The 17966-nt window shown below is 46.4% G+C and overlaps 1 protein-coding gene across 1 annotated transcript; it reads right to left on the bottom strand.

The window, feature by feature from the left end:
- Positions 1 to 784: 784 nt before the first annotated feature.
- LOC117011287 (olfactory receptor 14C36-like) lies at positions 785 to 1727 on the bottom strand. The gene has a single exon (XM_033086654.1). The coding sequence runs from the start codon at positions 1715 to 1717 to the stop codon at positions 785 to 787; it is 933 nt and encodes a 310-aa protein (XP_032942545.1). The 5' UTR covers positions 1718 to 1727.
- Between the last annotated feature and the right edge of the window lie 16239 nt (positions 1728 to 17966).

Here is a 17966-nt window from a genome sequence, read left to right as displayed (position 1 = left end):
CTGCTGAAATCTCCTCAGCACAGAGCAAACACAGACTGCTGGCCTGGTCACTTGGTGTCCCTCCCTGCAGGGACAAACACCCTCCTGCAGCTGGGGCAGAGGCCAGTGCTGGCTATGGTGGTTGCAGGGGCTGGTGTGGGACAATTGGCTTGGGGCAACTTCCCAGGCTGTGCCCAGAACAGAGACACAGCCCAGGCTGGGCTCTGCTGCTCCCTCAGGTCCATGCCAGGAGCTCTGGCTGTGCCAGGACACTGCTGTGTGCCCCCTGCACACTGCCCCTCTGCCCCAGGCACTGGGCTTGGCTGTGCCAGGCCATTCCTGGAGCACATTGCTGACAGCAGCTCTGGAGGAGAGCAAAGCCCTCCTGCCCTGCCCTCAGGAGATGCCTTTGCTGATGGAGAGGGTGGAGTTGGGAAGAGCAGGTGTGGGAAGAGCCAGGGCCATTGTCCCTGGCTGTGCTGCTGTGCTGGGAGCCTCTTCCCTCCACCTCTGCTCACAGGCACTGCCCTGCAGAGACAGAGAAGGGCTGAGGAAGGATACCGGACACACAGGACAGGGCAGGCACTTATTTTTATTTAAATGCACAGGGAACAGACCTCTTACAAGTCTTTGTGTTTCAAAAGAATGGTAGATAATAACATAGAAATGAAAGAGTAATACTATAGAATTTTTTAAGAAGCATAAAACAATAGGAAAATTTACCATAGAAAGAACAATCGAATAGGGGGGAAAAGGCAGAAATTAGAAAGAGTTATATTCAAAAGGCTCTGCAGCAGGAAAGGGTTTAATGCTTCTGAAAATACAGAGTCATTAATTTTCTCAAGGCACCCCTGAGCTCCTGGTTCCTCAGGCTGTAGATGAGGGGGTTCAGGGCCGGAGGCATCACTGAGTACAGAAATGACAGGGCCAGATCCAGGGATTTGGAGGAGATGGAGGGGGGCTTCAGGTAGGTAAATATAGCAGTGCTGACAAACAGGAAGATCACAGCCAGGTGAGGGAGGCAGGTGGAAAAGGCTTTGTGCCGTCCCTGGTCAGAGGGGATCCTCAGTACAGCCCTGAAGATCTGCACATAGGAGAAAACAATGAACACAAAACAGCCAAAACCAAAACAGACATTAACAGCGAGAAGTCCCAGTTCCCTGTAATTTGAGTGTGAGCAGGAGAGCTTGAGGATCTGCGGGATTTCACAGAAGAACTGGCCTATGGCATTGCCCTTGCACAGGGGCAGGGAAAATGTATTGGCTGTGTGCAGCAGAGCATAGAGAAAGCCGCTGGCCCAGGCAGCTGCTGCCATGTGGGCACAAGCTCTGCTGCCCAGGAGGGTCCCGTAGTGCAGGGGTTTGCAGATGGACACGTAGCGGTCGTAGCACATGATGGTCAGAAAAAAATACTCTGTTCCAATGAAGAACGGAAAGAAAAAGAGCTGTGCAGCACATCCTGAGTAGGAGATGTTCCCGGTGTCCCAGAGGCAATTGTGCATGGCTTTGGGGACAGTGGTGCAGATGCAGCCCAGGTCAGTGAGGGCCAGGTTGAGCAGGAAGAAGAACATGGGGATGTGCAGGTGGTGGCCGCAGGCTACGGCGCTGATGATGAGGCCGTTGCCCAGGAGGGCAGCCAGGGAGATGGCCAGGAAGAGGCAGAAGTGCAGGAGCTGCAGCTGCCGTGTGTCTGCCAATGGCAGCAGGAGGAAGTGGCTGATGGAGCTGCTGTTGGACATTTCTTCATTCTGGGCAGGGTGGACTGTAGGAAGACCACATTGACAAGTTAAGACTAGCATCTTTGACTCAATTATATGCTATTTTTTTGGAATACCATCAACATACTGCTCTTCCAGGGAGGGATATTTTCTAAACTTTTTTGAGTTTGGGTATTTGTTGCTGCTGAGTTACTGCCTCATTTTCAGCATTGCTCTCAGCCTGATCACTGGGGAGCTCAGAGGGAAAACAGCGCTCCCTGTGCCCCAGTGCAGTCAGAACTGCTGGTCCCACACATCTGCCCTCTGATCATTTCAACTCCCTCTATTTCAGGGTGATAGCATGTACAATGTACTTTTAAAAGTAGCCTATTTGAAGGCTCAAATTTTAAAACACTTTTCCCTGAAATCTTTTTTGCTGTGTGCAGATGGAGAGAGAGAGGGATACCAAAGGTTGGTCTGGTTCACTGCTGATGCATGGAGTTGTGACTACTAGAATCTGTTTCTCTCTATCTAAGCCTTGTCCCTGTCAGTGCTCTCAGAGCCCAGCCCAGCCCTGGAGCTCAGCTCTGCCCTGCACACCCCTCCCAGCACAGGGCACTGCCCAGGGGCATCTCCCTGGCACCAGGGCCTTAAGGACAGCTCAGACAAACTGAGATGCTGCAAGCCAAGGTGCTGCTGCTGCTGTCTGTAGGCAGAGGAGGGTGAGGAGGCACTTTGTGAGGGAGATGTGAGGCAGATCTGCTGATGCCCAGTGGGACAGTGCAGGAGTCTCAGTGGCACAGACACACCTGACAGCCCCTTTCCCTTCCCTTGAGGAGAAAGCTGAGAGCAGCCCTGGCCATGCAGCACCATCTCCACAGCAGGAGGAATCTGCCCTGATGGGGGTGGCTCCTTCCACCTCCAACTTCTCCCCACAGTCCATGGGGAGATGCCAGGCAGGCTGAGAGCTGTCCCTGGCAGGTGGCACATGCCCTGGGCTGGCCAAGAGCCCTGAGGGCTGCAGGAGCTGCTCTGCAAGACAGCCCTGGGCAGCCCTGGCTGCAGCCCCAGTTTCAGCCCTGACACATCCCCCAGGCTGTGGGCTGTGCTGGCTCCAGGAGATCCCTCCAGGAGCACAGGGGACATTGCCCTGCACCCACAGACTCACCATGTTGAGGGCTGTGAAGATGTTTCGCCAAGTGAAGTCTCAGCTCAATGTCTTCCCAGTCCTGATTGCCTTTAGCCTGTCTGTTCCTGGCTCCTGTCTCCTCAGTGCCTGCAGGCAGTGCCCTCAGCCCTGCTGGGCTGGGAGAAGAGCTGCTCCTCAGCAGAAATGTCTTTTTAAAGCTTTTCTTGGTTGCCAGTATCTCCCTCTGTTCCAGGAGCCAGTCCCAGCTCTGCAGCACAGACAAAGCACAAAGATTTTAATGAGTCTCTTGGGGCTTTGTTGTTGTTTTCATCAGATTAAGTCCCTCAGTGTGTGTTAAAAAAAACTTCTCAAGATTTCAAAGTTAAATTGAAACACCAAAGTTTCTTCAAATTTTAATAGATTCCACTGAGGGATATGACTGTGAAAGTTGTTCAAACTTAGCCTATTTTCAGTGTCCCCATACCCTACTAACTCTTACAGCCTAAAAGACCAACCATAGAAATCTCCTTGCTTTGACTAGCACCCATTATCTCCTCCTTCTTGTCTTATCCTGTTTCCACTCAAATCTCTCTCCACACGGCCTCACAGTTCTTTCCCAATCTTTTTCTCACACGCACGCCCAAGTTGCAGGTATTGAATGTGATTTTCCACACACAAACTTTAGAATCCTAGGTTCAAAATCGGCTTGGTTAGGATGTCTCTATTTACACTGAGGGCATAGACCTTGCTGTCTCTCAGAGGAACAATACCAACGTTTTTCACAAGTCCTACACTGTAACAGTAACCATGCAGGGTGCCAATCTCTAGAAGCCCCCAAAGCCTCATAACACCTGCAAATGCAAGCTATTCCTCTTCTCTCTGGCACGTCCAGACCCTGTTGGTCAGGCTGTTTCCAGTCCAAACCTACCAATTTCTCTGCTGACGTTCTGTGTATTCCTTCTAGATGAACCTGATAGTTTCCTCTTTCTATCCAATAGATCACAGGATTCAGAAATTCTCAAGGATCCAGTCCAAACCACTGAGGGAGGGGGATCCCTTCTATTCTTCTAGCCACATTTTAAAATATGCTTAAACCACCACACTATAACTCTGACAGTCCACAAATACCATCCCCTTATATCTTGAATTCCCAAGGGTCAGGGACACACCCCTGAAGGAAGGAAGTTCCTTTAATTTGTCTTGCCAGACTCACACCATTCTTTCATCCTCTCCCAACCTTCCTCAAAAATGTCCCAGTCCTTGAGGACGAAATGATCTTTTCCACAGGTTAAATTTACTGTCTCACATTTATCATGCGCTGCCTCCCACTTATAATACTGCGGCAGCTCCAGTAGACACTCGGGGCACACAGGTCTCTGCCTGTAAGATATGCAATAGCACCTACTCTCACATGTCTTACAACGGAGAAAAACCCAAACTGAATGCCATTCCAGTTCCCAGTGGAAGATTGTCAGCCCATACACAAAACATGGAATTACTCCCACTTGCCCCCACTCCAATGGATTTCTAAGTCCTCTCTCAGCTTGGGGTAGTTGCCGGTCAAAAGCCAAATGAGGACTATTTTGGCTCGAGTATACTCCTCCCAAAATACCCTATCTATTCTACTGTCCTCTTGCCTTACAGCAATCCAGTCCCCCTCTGTATTCAAAAACTCTCCTGGCTCAAGCTGAAACCACCTAGAAAGAGCTTTCCTGGACAGCCGGGCTCCTTCAGCTTGGGCTCGAGCTTCAACAGCCACTTCTGTCAGCAAACTACAACAGGCAAAGTAACAACACAGGAAACACGGAGCAAAATTACCAGTTTGTTGCGATTATAACTTTTGTCACAAGACGGCAATCTTACTCTAAAATACACAATGAACAGCAGTAGCAGAGGACTGGTTAAGCCCGAACACCAAGTGTTACAGGGAATACCTTCCCCTGCCACCAGGAATTCCCCACGCACAACCCACATCCCAAAGTCCAAATAACTGCAGGGAAGGGTATCTCTCTATCAAGGGACAAAGTATTCACCTCTTTCAACACAACACACAGCATGCAGCAATTTTAAATGGTCACCCCAATTGCTTTGCCCTTCTCCAGCTGTTTCAGTCGCCCAAAAACAAAAATACCAATCCCAACTCCCACTTGACTAGTACCAAGTACGTTTCACCAATCGCACACAAAGTCAAACAGTCAGGACCCAATCAAAATAACCATTATTAATACACCAGCAATAAAATCAGCAGCAATAAACAAGGATTTGTCCAGTTCATCCCTGCAATTTCTAGTTGGTTCCCTGACACAACAAACCCTTACACTGGCCACTACACCCTCCTGATGCTTGAAAGCAAAACTACACAGGCTTGTCCTGAGTGCAGAACATCTTCTGTGACTTATCAGAGATGCCTTTTAGTCAAGCATACACCTTACAGTCTACCCAGTATAGATTTAGACATATTGTTTCGTCTGCAGTCCAAATACAGGTCTTATCTGTTCCCATGATGAGTAGTTAGGGAGCAGAGCTCTTGCTGGGAAGGTCCTGGCAGCACCAGAGAAGTTCAAAGCCCAGCCTGTTCTCACAGCAGATGAGTTCTGCTGTGATCACCAAAATGATCCAGAGACAAAAACTCTCTTACCAGTTAAAGTTAGAAAGTGGTATGTTTATTACGATGCCAGGGACACCTGATGGAAATCTCCAACAGGGATGTGTGAAGTACACAGGACTCTAGCCTTTTTTTATCCACAGAAGCCTTACACATTCATATAATTACCCAATACACCTATACATTTACATTACCTAACCCTGCCTAACCTCACTTTGTATTAAAATTAGCTCAATGTCCTTTTACATTGGTGCAGTTCTTTCCTTCAAATGGGTCGGTGGGTGTTTGAAATGGGTCAGTGTTCTGCTAAGATGAAGTCAGGTAGTCTTCCTTGCCTTCAACTTTTCACCTTTGTCTTGTTCCTAGGTTTTCTGGCCTTTTGGCCACAGTTCAAGTTCCCCAGCCTGGTTCTGGCTGGTTTCGGGGCCAGGTGCAGTTATGGTTCCTTCAATTTGAGAATATCCCAACAGGCAACTTGAAACAAACAAAAAAAACAAAAACAAACAAATGATTTATTTTCTTATCTCTACTGGCTCAGCTACTTTCTACACTGCTTCTACTATAGTCATTAATAGTCATTATATGTATAGATTCTGTTCCTCAGCTAAGCTCTCAACTCTTTGATTTTTGCTTCACAGCCTGGAGTGGAGGAACCTCAGATTTAAACAAGGCTGCTCTGAGTCTCAGGGGTTGCAGGAGGGAAATGGTGGGGTTGGGGTAGGGACAGAGTGTGATTGATTGTCAGCCTTAAAGGGTGATGATTTTCATATCTATTAGGTCTGCATTAGGAGAGACTGGGGATCAATGCCAACTGGAGATTGCTGATATCAATCTATAAACAGGAAAAGAATAAATGGGAGCAAAAGATCTTCTCTGCTGTTGTTTTTTAATGAAATATGTTTTGAATGGTGTGAAAGCTTAGACAAGTCCTGCCTTATGCTCACGTTTCTGGCAGTAGTTCGGTTTCAGGCGACCTGCACCCCAAATTGCTCTGGTTCACAAGTTTTTTAGTGTGGTTGATTAGGTCTATTATACAATGAATTATTTACTGAATGGACTCAAGCTTAAAAGACAACAGACTTTAAATGGACTACTTACTGCACAGGAAAAACAAAAGTACAGGTAGATACAAACACAGTGCACAATAAAGTTACAGCACGTGAAGAAATCGCAGAGATCAGGAGTCAATATAACTTACCACCGAACTGATGAGGGAGTACACATGGAGCCCTTTCACTCAGCTTCCAGAAAAGGAACCACCAAGATGCATCCAGACCTGGGGGAGAAGCCCTACCTGTTTGCAGGGACTATGCAGAAGATTTCTGCTTGGTGAAAGTTTTGTGCAGCTTTTATAGTTTTAAAAGCTTTTATAGTTTTAAAGTGAAGTGTGTGTCACTCAGAAATTCAAGGCTTATCTCCCTTCAGTCTGCTCTCAAGGCAAGATGTTCATGGTCAGCTGGGAATTCCACCTGCCTGGTACCAGAGAGAACTCAGGACAGGACAGATGTCCGGCCTGGGTTATCTCATCAATTCCTGAGAGGGGGAAGATGCCCTGAGTGATGGCCCCAGCTGATGGACAGAACAGATGAGCTCTGCTGGGCCATAGGGGAAGTCCTGCTGCAGGAACCTCATGGAACCAAGGATGTGTTGTGATATTGTGATGGCTCATGGAACCAAGGAGACCTTGGGGACACCAACGAATCTCATGGAACCAAGGAGTCCAAAGGTCTCAAACATTCCTTGCAGGGTTCTACCTTGAGGATGAGGAACCTCTTTGGTGGCACCTTGGGCTTGGCACACATTGAGGAGTGTGTCTGTTTTCAGTGGGGAAACTCTGGAGTTTTAGATTGCTTAAAAAACCCAGGAGAGCCCCTGTTTGTCTGAGTGCAGCCGGTTCTCCAAACAAAGCAGGTCCCAGATGAGGGAGGACAGGCAGGATGGGGTTGGGGAATGTGGAGCAAGGTTGTCCACACTGGGTCAGACCTCAAGGCACAGCTTCTCTGAGCAGGCCAGACCTGCTGAGGAGAGACCCTGGATCAATATCAATCACTGAATGCTGCAATCACTTCCTGCTCCAAAGAGAACAGTAATGAAATACACCCTTTAAACAATGAATATTTCTTAGAAGATCTTTGAAATATTTCTCCATAGCAGGAGTTGAAAACCACCATAATGAACTGCACTGGACCAGAGGGAAATCAAGGCAGAGCCATGGTTTGTCAGGACTTGTTTGATCCCAATGAGTCCCATGGTGCATTTGGTGCTGCCAAGGATCTCAAAATAGTATTTGGGAAATACTGGCTCACTCTCTGCAGCGCTGCCTTTGCCAAGAGCCCAGCCCATCTCAGCAGCACAGACACAGCACAAGGACTTTAATGACCCCCTCAGGTTTTGGGCTGAGTCCCTGAATATCAATCTCTAAGTTTGTTGAAGAAACCTCTCAAGAATTCCAAGTCAGATTCAAACTCCAAAATTTCTCCTACTTTTAGTGAATCCCACTGATAAACATGAAGGAGAAAGCTTCCCAAGGGTTGAATTAGAGCAGAAAATTGATGACAATGATGTCAGGTAGGAAAAAATAGGGTAAAGGAGGTAAAGAAACCTCTCAAGAATTCAAAGTCAGATTTAAAGGCCAAAGTTTCCTCAAGTTGTAATGGGTCCCACTGAGGGACATGACTGAGAAAGTGCCCCCAGGTGCAGATTTATTGTTTTTACATTACATTTTTAAAGTGTGGTTTTTTGTATTTATAATATATTTTTAAAGTATGGGCTTATTGTTTTATGTTATATTTTTTTTGTGCAGATTTTTTTTTTTTTTCTGAATGAAGCAGAGAGATGGGACTTTTGAGTTGCTTTAGATAGTGTGGTTTATTTTTTTTTATTTTCTATCCAGGCAGAAAGGGTAAGTTTGTCTTATGGATGGTAACAGCATGGCATAGAAGTCACAGGACTTACAATTACAAGGTCTTTAAAGGACATATTAACTTATAAAACACTGTAAACAGAGATATTTATATTTCATCTTTTTGACTCATACTTCAGTGTGAACCTTCTTACCCAGTTATACCTAGTTATGCTAAGGCTTAGAAAGCAACAGTTCACAAGCAGGCCCTGGGAATGTACTAAGAACCACAAACTGATAATTAAAGGATCTAGTAGGGCATGCAGAACACAGCAAAATAAATAATTAAAGGATCTAGTAGGGCATGCAGAACACAGTAAAATAAATAAATTATAAAGGTTAATGTATAATCAATGATAAAGGGTTCTGGTGGTGGGATGACAAGCAAGGGGGATTAAAGGGGGGGTAACCTATAGTTTTGAGTAGACAAGCGTGTAGAATTTATGACTTTTTAGAAATAATATCTATGGGATTTACGTAACTGTATTGTCTTGAAGAATATGTGCTATTGTACTATTGTATGTAAATCACTTTGTAAAGGATATAAAAACCTGTTGGAAAAGGGGAATGGTGGGCTCTGACTTTGGACACTAGTCCTCAGACCCCAGGGCCCTCAATAAAGCACCGCACTAAACAACCTAGTTGTTTCGTGTCTCTCTGTCGGGCAACAATACCACAACACACAAACTTACAATATTGCACTCTAAAACTCCATGTTAACTTTGTATCAACTTTTTTTTTCCAATATCCTAAATTCTATATCTACACCTATCTCTACTAAAGAATTTTAATTCTAAGATTTTACTTACATGCCCAATGTCCTGAGAATTTCGTTGCATTTTGAATTCCAACACCCAGGTTCCAGTTGTAGCAGAACACTGCAGGCACTGATGACAGGTGGGGACAAGCAAGGGAAAGGTGTCTCTGATGCTCAGAAAACCTGGATGTGTCTCAGCAATGCAAAGGGCCAAGGCCTGAGCCCCAGACCCTGCCAAGGCACATCCTGTCCCTCCCTCATTGCTCAGGGCTCTTCCCGGGGCACTGGGCTCTGGGGATGTGCAATGCCAAGGGCAGCACCATGGGGTGGCCCCTGCCAGGCTGCTGAGCAGGGACAAGGAGGCAATGAGGCCCCAGCACAGCAAGGCTCACTTGTCCTTTCCTGCTGGCCTCAGGCCCAGGGCCAGCAGCCATGGCCAAAGTGCTGCAGGAGTTGGCTCTGGCAGGGCCTTTCAGCTGCTGCCCATCCCTTTGCCCTGTGCAGCCCAGGCTGTCCTACGGTGTCCCTGCCCTGTGCCTCTGTCCCTGCAGGCTGTTGTCATCCCCTGGCTGCCCCACTGTTGCCCGACAGAGAGACACGAAACAACTAGGTTGTTTAGTGCGGTGCTTTATTGAGGGCCCTGGGGTCTGAGGACTAGTGTCCAAATTCAGAGCCCACCATTCCCCTTTTCCGACAGGTTTTTATACCCTTTACAAAGTGATTTACATACAATAGTACAATAGTACATATTCTTCAAGACAATACAGTTACGTAAATCCCATAGATATTATTTCTAAAAAGTCATAAATTCTACACGCTTGTCTACTCAAAACTATAGGTTACCCCCCTTTAATCCCCCTTGCTTGTCATCCCACCACCAGAACCCTTTATCATTGATTATACATTAACCTTTATAATTTATTTATTTTACTGTGTTCTACATGCCCTGCTAGATCCTTTAATTATTAGTTTTGCTGTGTTCTGCATGCCCTACTAGATTCTTTAATTATCAGTTTGTGGTTCTTAGTACATTCCCAGGGCCTGCTTGTGAACTGTTGCTTTCTAAGCCTTAGCATAACTACTGCTATTGCTATATCTACATTAGCTCTTTTCTCGTTATTTTCGGTATCAACTCCCCCCTTTTGAGCATTCTTCAGATTTCTGCAAGGATGCTCAATTCTTCAGGTAATGGTTTCTAAGTAGGATGGTGAGTCTTCTCTTTGACTTGGTAAGATTACTTCTTTCCGGGTTAGTGCTCTCATGACACGTCGAGTATGAGTTCCTTCTCTAGCAATCATTCCTAAAAGACATCTATACATAATCATGCAGACTACAATAATCAATACAATCATTATTACATATTGTACAATTGATGATATCCAACCAGAGACCTGGATTCCTAGGGAGCTAAATAGTGCTCCTACCCAATTATGTTCAGCTTCTTCCTGGACTTCATGCACTTTTATTTCAATTTGTTCCAATTGACTTATATCCTTTTCTACTTCTTCTGTGACATTTGGGATATGTACACAGCAATGATCAACCTTTCCTTGGAGGTATCCACAGACTCCGTACTCTTTTAATAAGAGCAAATCTAATGCCATTCTATTTTGGACTGTCATTCTTGTTGTTGCTTGCAACTGTAAGTTTAGATCCCTAAATCCTTTCTTTGTAACTGCGGCTAACCTCTCAGTTTGTCCCAATAATTTATACAGCATCTCCCAGTTTCTATATGTAGAAATTTGTGCAAACAGGGATTCCAGTACCCATCCAAATTTAACTCCTGATGAGGGTTCATGCCACTCATCTTCATCTCCCAATCCTAGTTCTTCTGCCACCTCATTTGTTTCTCTCTTTGTTCGTGGCTGTATCTCTCTTTGTGTTAATTTAGACTGTTTCCAGAGAGGGCAGAGCGTAGGGACCCCTAACGTAATCTGCGTGACTGGGCCGTTAATGGGCATATGGGTAGTCCATTGTCCGTGCCCCATTACCCACACCGAATGCCCTGGACTCCTGACGGTAGTCGCCTGACAATCTTTCCAAGCCCCCTTTATTTCTCCTGTTATTGTATGATTATATCTTTGACATTCACAGCCCCATTTTAGTAGTATCCGGACTGGCACTAAACCAATTTGGGATTCAGGGGTATCACATGTGATGATTTTGCTACAATTCCAGCTAGGTGTAGGGGTCATTCGATCCCGTCTTACTGCTTCGGTCCCTAGCATTCTTAAATGTTTTTGTTCCCTTTGGCCTGACCATTCGATACACCAATGTACTGGTCCTATGTAGCTATAAGATTCTAACAAGCTGGGACCCCAAATCGTTTTCCACTGTTCCCATTCTTCCCTCCCTTCTTGACATACTATCTCATAAGAATATTCAGTGACTGGTTTTTGTCTTTTTTTCTTTATGTCATAAGAACACCATCCTACATCCTTGAACCGCCCAATTTTTGAAAAAACTGCATTTGGTAATTTTAGGCATTCACTCCTTCGTCCCGGCGATGACCATTGCCCTCGAACTGTATAAGTTTCCTCTATTATCTTAGTATGGTTCTGCATTACTTTATTACATCTTTTTGTCCCATTTATGGTCACTGGAGGCATTTCCCCAACGGGAATGATGCCCCATGGTATTGGATCTCCCGCCGCTTTAGGTAAAGGTAAACATGCAGTGATGGATGTAGTATTTTGTACTTGCCCAAAATCTCTAACTAATCCCACTACTAAGTTTTCTTGTCCCAATTCTTGTTGTGTTTTTCCAACTTCTGTCACCTGTCGTACTCTCCTATTCTTTTTTAGAATATCTACATTTATTTTTCCGTAGTCAAAGCTTTCTCTAATCCACACAACACATGAGAATTGTCCTACCTGATCAGCTTGCATATGAGATATCATCAATGTGGTGCTACCTCTTTGCTGTTCCATATCCCAAAGTGTCACGATCCCTTCTGTAAATACTTCATCTGTGGTGATTTGTTTCCAGGCTGCATTTACAGTAAATTCACGAATACAAGCCGCACTGAGTATAAGCCGCATCACTGGGTGTTGGCAAACATTTTGGTTTTTGTCCATAGATAAGCCGCACCCGAATATAAGCCGCTCTGTCGTTCGCAGCGAGGACCCGCGTGCAATTAGTAACAGAACTGCGGGAGGGCGGCGTTTACTGGCTGAGCTAAGGCTGTGCAGGCTCGGCCCGCTAGGGGCCGCTGACGGGGCCAGGTGGCCCAGCCCGGTGCTGCAGCTTGGGGCCGGCCGCCGCTGCCACTGGGCTTGGTCACCCCAGGTCGGCGCTGCTCCTGCCACGGTGGCAGGCAGGGACGGAGCTTCCCCCGCTCCTACGGCAGCGGCGGCGGGCGGGGACGGAGCTTTCCCGCGCCCGTGGCGCTGGCGGCGGGCAGGGACGGAGTTTCCCCGCTCCTGCCGCGGCGGCGGCGGGCGGGGACAAAGCACCCCGTCGGCTCCCCGAGCCGCGGCAATGGCTGCGCGGGGCTCCCGTCGGCTCCCCGGGCCGCAGCAATGGCGGCGCGGGCTTCCCCCCCCCTCCCCGAGCCGCAGCAATGGCGGCGCGGGTTTCCCCCCCCCTCCCCGGGCCGCAGCAATGGCGGCGCGGGCTTCCCCCCCCCTCCCCGGGCCGCAGCAATGGCGGCGCGGGCTTCCCCCCCCCTCCCCGGGCCGCGGTAGGGGCGGCCCGGGTCCCCCCTCTCCTCCCCAGGCCGCGGCAATGGCGGCGCCGGGCCCCCCCCCGTCTCTCCCCTGGGCTGTGGCAGAGGAGGAAAGAGAGCTCTCCCGCCTCTCTCCCCGCCCCCCGTACTGCCTGCAGGGAGCCAGGCTCCACCCGCGGTGCAACAGAGTAGCGATTTGTAACAATCGCAAAATGCCGACTTTGCAGCTGCTCGGCTCAGCACTCTGGCAGGCACTTCTGAGGTTGTATTAGCCGCTCCTGATTATTAGCCGCATTTCCGGTTTAGGAGCAAAATCTTAGTCAAATTGGTGCGGCTTGTATTCGTGAAATTACTGTACTTCTTTTAATCCAGCTCTCTGGTTGCTAGAAAACAGACAGGTAAAATTTACTCCCGCACCTTCCGGCACTATTACATCTGGCTCTGGAACTATGATTTTAACAAACGCTTCTCCCACCTGCATTATGCAGACTAATGTTAAAAGAACTAAGGCCTTGCCCTGAACACCATTTTTGTTGCTGACAGAGGCTGTACTTCCCATCTTGACGGGACCTTCTTGATTCGAGTGTAGTGAATCCAATTCTCGATCCCTTGGACTTTCACTGCCGTGTAGGTAGTCATGATCACCTGGTGAGGACCGCCCCATACTTCTTTCAAGGGTTCTGTATTCCAGTTCTTCACATATACTTGATCTCCTGGCTGGATGTCATGGACAGGATTTTCCAAGGGCAGAGGCCGGTTCCGCTGCAATGCTCCTCGCAGCGCTGTAAGGACTTTATTTAGAGACAAAATGTAACTTAGCAATACTTGATCTCCTACTAAGTGAGGGTCCCCTTTGTAGGTTGCAGCATGATATGGTTTGCCATACAAAATTTCGTATGGACTTACTCCTATCTTTTCTCTGGGTTTAATCCTGATTCTTAGCAAGGCTAGAGGTAGTGCCTGAGGCCACTGTATCTTCGCTTCCTGACAAATTTTCTTAATCTGCCCTTTTAATGTCTGATTCATCCGTTCTACCTGGCCGCTAGATTGTGGTCTCCAGGGCGTATGGAGATCCCAAGCTATCCCTAATACTCTGGCTACCTCTTGGACTACTCCAGCTACAAAGTGAGGTCCCCTATCTGAGGACATTCCTAATGGGATCCCAAATCTAGGAATAATCTCTCGTAGTAAGCTTTTAATTACTTCCTTTGCCTGGTTAGTCCTGCATGGGAAAACTTCCGGCCACCCTGAAAAAGTACACACATACACCAGTAAATAACGGTACCCTTGTGCTTTTGGTAGCTCTGAGAAATCTATTTGCCAATAGTCTCCTGGTTGCGGCCCTACTCGTAACTTTCCTAGTTGTATTTGCCTTCGTGTCACTGGATTGTTTTTAATACAGACTGGACACGTGGCGTTAATCCGTTTTGCCATTGTTAACATCTGGTTGGAAATCACCTCATGTTTTAAGAATTGTACTAATGCTTCTGCCCCCCAATGGCACTTGTTATGTTCGATTTCTAAAACTGTTTTCATTACCTTTGTTGGCAATACAACCTGACCTACAGCTGTGACATACCATCCTTTTTCATTCTTCTGGGCCTGGAGAAATTGAGCAAGTTTCTCATCTTCATGTGTATACCATGGTTTCTGCTCAAGAAAGGAAGTGGCAGGGTTAAATCGTGCTGGTAATAAAGCTAATTGTGTCCATACCTCTCGGGCAACCTGTTTGGCAACTCTGTCAGCCAACTGGTTTCCTTGGAACGCCTTTCCTTCTTCGTTTTGATGTCCTCCTACATGCATCACTGCTACTGCCTGAGGTTTATGCACTGCTTCCGATAGTGCTAATATTTGTTCTTTGTGCTTAATTTCTGATCCTTGAGAATTTAACAGTCCTCTTTCTTTCCACAGAGCTCCATGTACATGTATTACTCCAAAGGCATATTTTGAATCAGTCCAAATATTTACTCTTTTCCCTTGACTCAATTCTAAGGCTCTTACTAGAGCTTGTATCTTGACCTTCTGGGCTGAAGTTCCCGGGGTTAAAGCTAGAGCTTCTATTATTTGTGTCAAAGTCACTACTGCGTATCCCGCATACCTGGTTCTGTTTTCCACAAAGCTGGATCTGTCTGTAAACAGTTCCCATTCCGGATTTTCCAAAGGCTCATCTTTCAGGTCTTTCCGGCTGGCATACACCTGTTCAATGATTTCCACGCAATCATGCGTCAATTCGCCTCCTTCTTCCTGGCTGCTGCTCCTAAGAAATTCTGCTGGGTTAAGATGATTAGTTGTTTTTAATTCAATGTCGTCCTGTTCTCGGAGAAGTGCCTGGTATTGTAACATGCGGCTTGACGAGAGCCAATGCCCCCCTTTTTGTTCCAAAACTGCAATGACCATGTGGGGAACAAATACTTCCATCCTTTTTCCCAGAGTCAATTTTCTGGCTTCCCGAATTAGGAGCACTGTTGCTGCCACAGCTCTAAGACAACCAGGCCATCCGGTGCTTACAGTGTCTAGCTGTTTTGAGAAGTACCCTACCGGGCGCTTCCATGAGCCCAGTTTTTGGGTGAGAACCCCTATTGCCAGTCTCTGTCTCTCATTTACGTATAGTTGAAAAGGTTTTGTAAGATCTGGCAATCCTAGTGCTGGGGCTTCCTTTAAGGCTTGTTTCAAACTCTGGAATGCCTTTTCTTGCGTTTGTCCCCACTGAAACACAGGGCTTTTGGCTGCCTCATACAGGGGTTTTGCTTTTAGTCCAAATTCCGGGATCCACAAGCGGCACCACCCCACCATGCCCAAAAAGGATCGTAACTCTTGCGGATTTTGTGGTGTGGGTATGGTGCAAATTGCTTGTATTCGATTAACTCCCAACTTTCGCACCCCTTGTGAAGTTTCGCAGCCTAGGTAAATTACCTGGGTCCTTACCAGCTGAGTTTTTTCTTTCGATACTCGGTATCCAGCTTGTCCCAGCATATTAAGTAATCCAATAGTGAGTCTGAGGCAAACATCCTTTTCTGTGGAAGCTATAAAGATGTCATCAACATATTGTAGGAGAGCAAATAAGAAAGGTGGTTCTTTTACCTGAGTCGTCTTCCATTCTTCTAACTCTCGAGCCAATTGATTTCCAAAAATAGTTGGTGAGTTTTTGAATCCCTGTGGTAGACGCGTCCAGGTGAGCTGCTTCTTGCGTCCTGTGTCTGGGCTCTCCCACTCAAAGGCAAAGTATTTCCTACTTTCAAGTGCCAAAGGGATACAGAAAAATGCATCTTTCAAATCAATCACTGTGAACCACTTAAACTTTTCCAACACAGCTGTCAACAATGTATACGGATTAGCTACAACTGGGTGTATATCTTTAGTGATGTTATTAATTGCTCTTAAATCTTGAACTAATCTATACTTACCATTTGGCTTTCTGACTGGGAATACTGGAGTATTGAATTCTGACTCACATTCCTGTAAAATTCCCAAGCTAAGAAATTGTTCAATCATGGGTGCTATTCCTATTCGTGCTTCCAATTTCAAAGGATATTGTCTTACCCTTACTGGGGAGGCTCCTTCCTTTAGTTCTATTACGACCGGTTGTGCCGCTTTTGATTTTCCAGGTACTCCTGTTTCCCATACCCATGGTACTACAGCTTGCTCTATTTCTTGTGGTATTTCTGCTGCCTCAACTTCTTTTATTACGAACAACTTAGCAATATTCTCCTCGGGAAATTCCAATCTTACTCTACCTTTTTCAAATATTATCCTTGCCTGTAACATTGACAATAGATCCCTCCCGAATAGCGATTCTGGGCTATTTGGCATATATAAAAATTGATGGTCAAATTCTTTCCCCCCAAATTTTATATCTAATGGTTGCAAAAACGTTCGTTCCTCAACTTGTCCCGTAACCCCCACTACTTGGATAGTAGAATCACTCAAAGGTCCTAGCTTAGTGTTAACAGCTGAGTATGATGCCCCCGTATCTACTCTAAATTCTAACGGTTCCCCATCTACTTCCATTACTACTTTCAGATCCTCATCTAGTCAACTCGAATTTTGATAATTCCCCATCATAAAGGCTAGGGCGACACCTTGTGGATTTCCCGGGAAAGCACCTGTATTATTCATCATTCCCTGATTTCCATCCCCACTAGCTATAATTCCTGCCCCAAGATCCATTCCTTGGTTGAGAGGACACTCATTTTTCCAATGCCCTCTATTTTTACATAGAGCACATTGATCTATCCCTAGTTGCATTCTTCCTCTTCCCATATTCAATTGACCCATAAGTCCTCCCGTACTCATCGGCCTCCCCCTCCTTGCTATCCCTTTTCCCCCTCTTAGTCCACGTCCTCGGCTCCCTCCTCTCATATTTTTTCCAGCTGCTTGCTGTAACACTGCTAACATAGTAGCCTGTTGTTTCCTGGCCGTTTCCTTTTCCCTATTATTATATACCTTCCACGCAACTTCCAATAGTTTATCTAAATTCCGAGTATCTTCTCCCTCCAATTTCTGTAGTTTCTTTCTAATATCTTCCTGGGACTACCCCATAAAAATTAATGCTAGCTGTAATTTTCCCGACTCTCCTTCAACTTCTAAATTAGTGTATCTACGAGCTGTCTCCTTAAGCCACTCTAAAAAGGTTGACAGAGACTCATTCTTTTCCTGCCTGACCGAATACAACTTAGACCAATTCAAAGTTTTTGGTATTCCATTCCGTATTCCTTCTGTTAACAATTCCTGATAAGCTTTAAGTCTCCGAGACCCGCCCGTCGAGTTGGGATCCCACTCTGGATCTTCCCTAGGTACTAAATCATTTACTGTACCATCCGCAAGCCGTAACCTAATCATTTCTCGTGCTTTCTCTGTCATAGCTTTAAACACCATTTCCTTTTCAGTAGAATCTATTATTGTGTCTAACAAAACTTGTAAATCATTCCAGTCCGGGTTCTGAGTCTTAATTACCATCTTTACCACCCGCGCAGTCCGTTCAGGATCCTCCCGATACGCCCCCGCTGATCGTTTCCAGATTAGCAAATCATTCGGAGAAAAGGGAACTTTCACTACGACCCGTTCCCCATGCGACCCGACTGCTTCAAGCAGCGGAACCATTAAATGAGCACCCTCTTCCTTTTTCTTTTTTTCTACCTCCCACCGCCCTCTCTGAGTTCTTTCACTTAAGGGGGTTCGTGGTATATCTGCGGTTTCTACTTTTGCTTCCCGATCCTCCCTTTCTACCTCTG

The sequence above is a fragment of the Catharus ustulatus genome, unplaced genomic scaffold (assembly GCF_009819885.2).
Source record: "Catharus ustulatus isolate bCatUst1 unplaced genomic scaffold, bCatUst1.pri.v2 scaffold_103_arrow_ctg1, whole genome shotgun sequence".
Taxonomy (NCBI): domain Eukaryota; kingdom Metazoa; phylum Chordata; class Aves; order Passeriformes; family Turdidae; genus Catharus; species Catharus ustulatus.
Note: the sequence above shows the minus strand (reverse complement) of the source record. Positions and strands in the feature narration are given on the sequence as shown.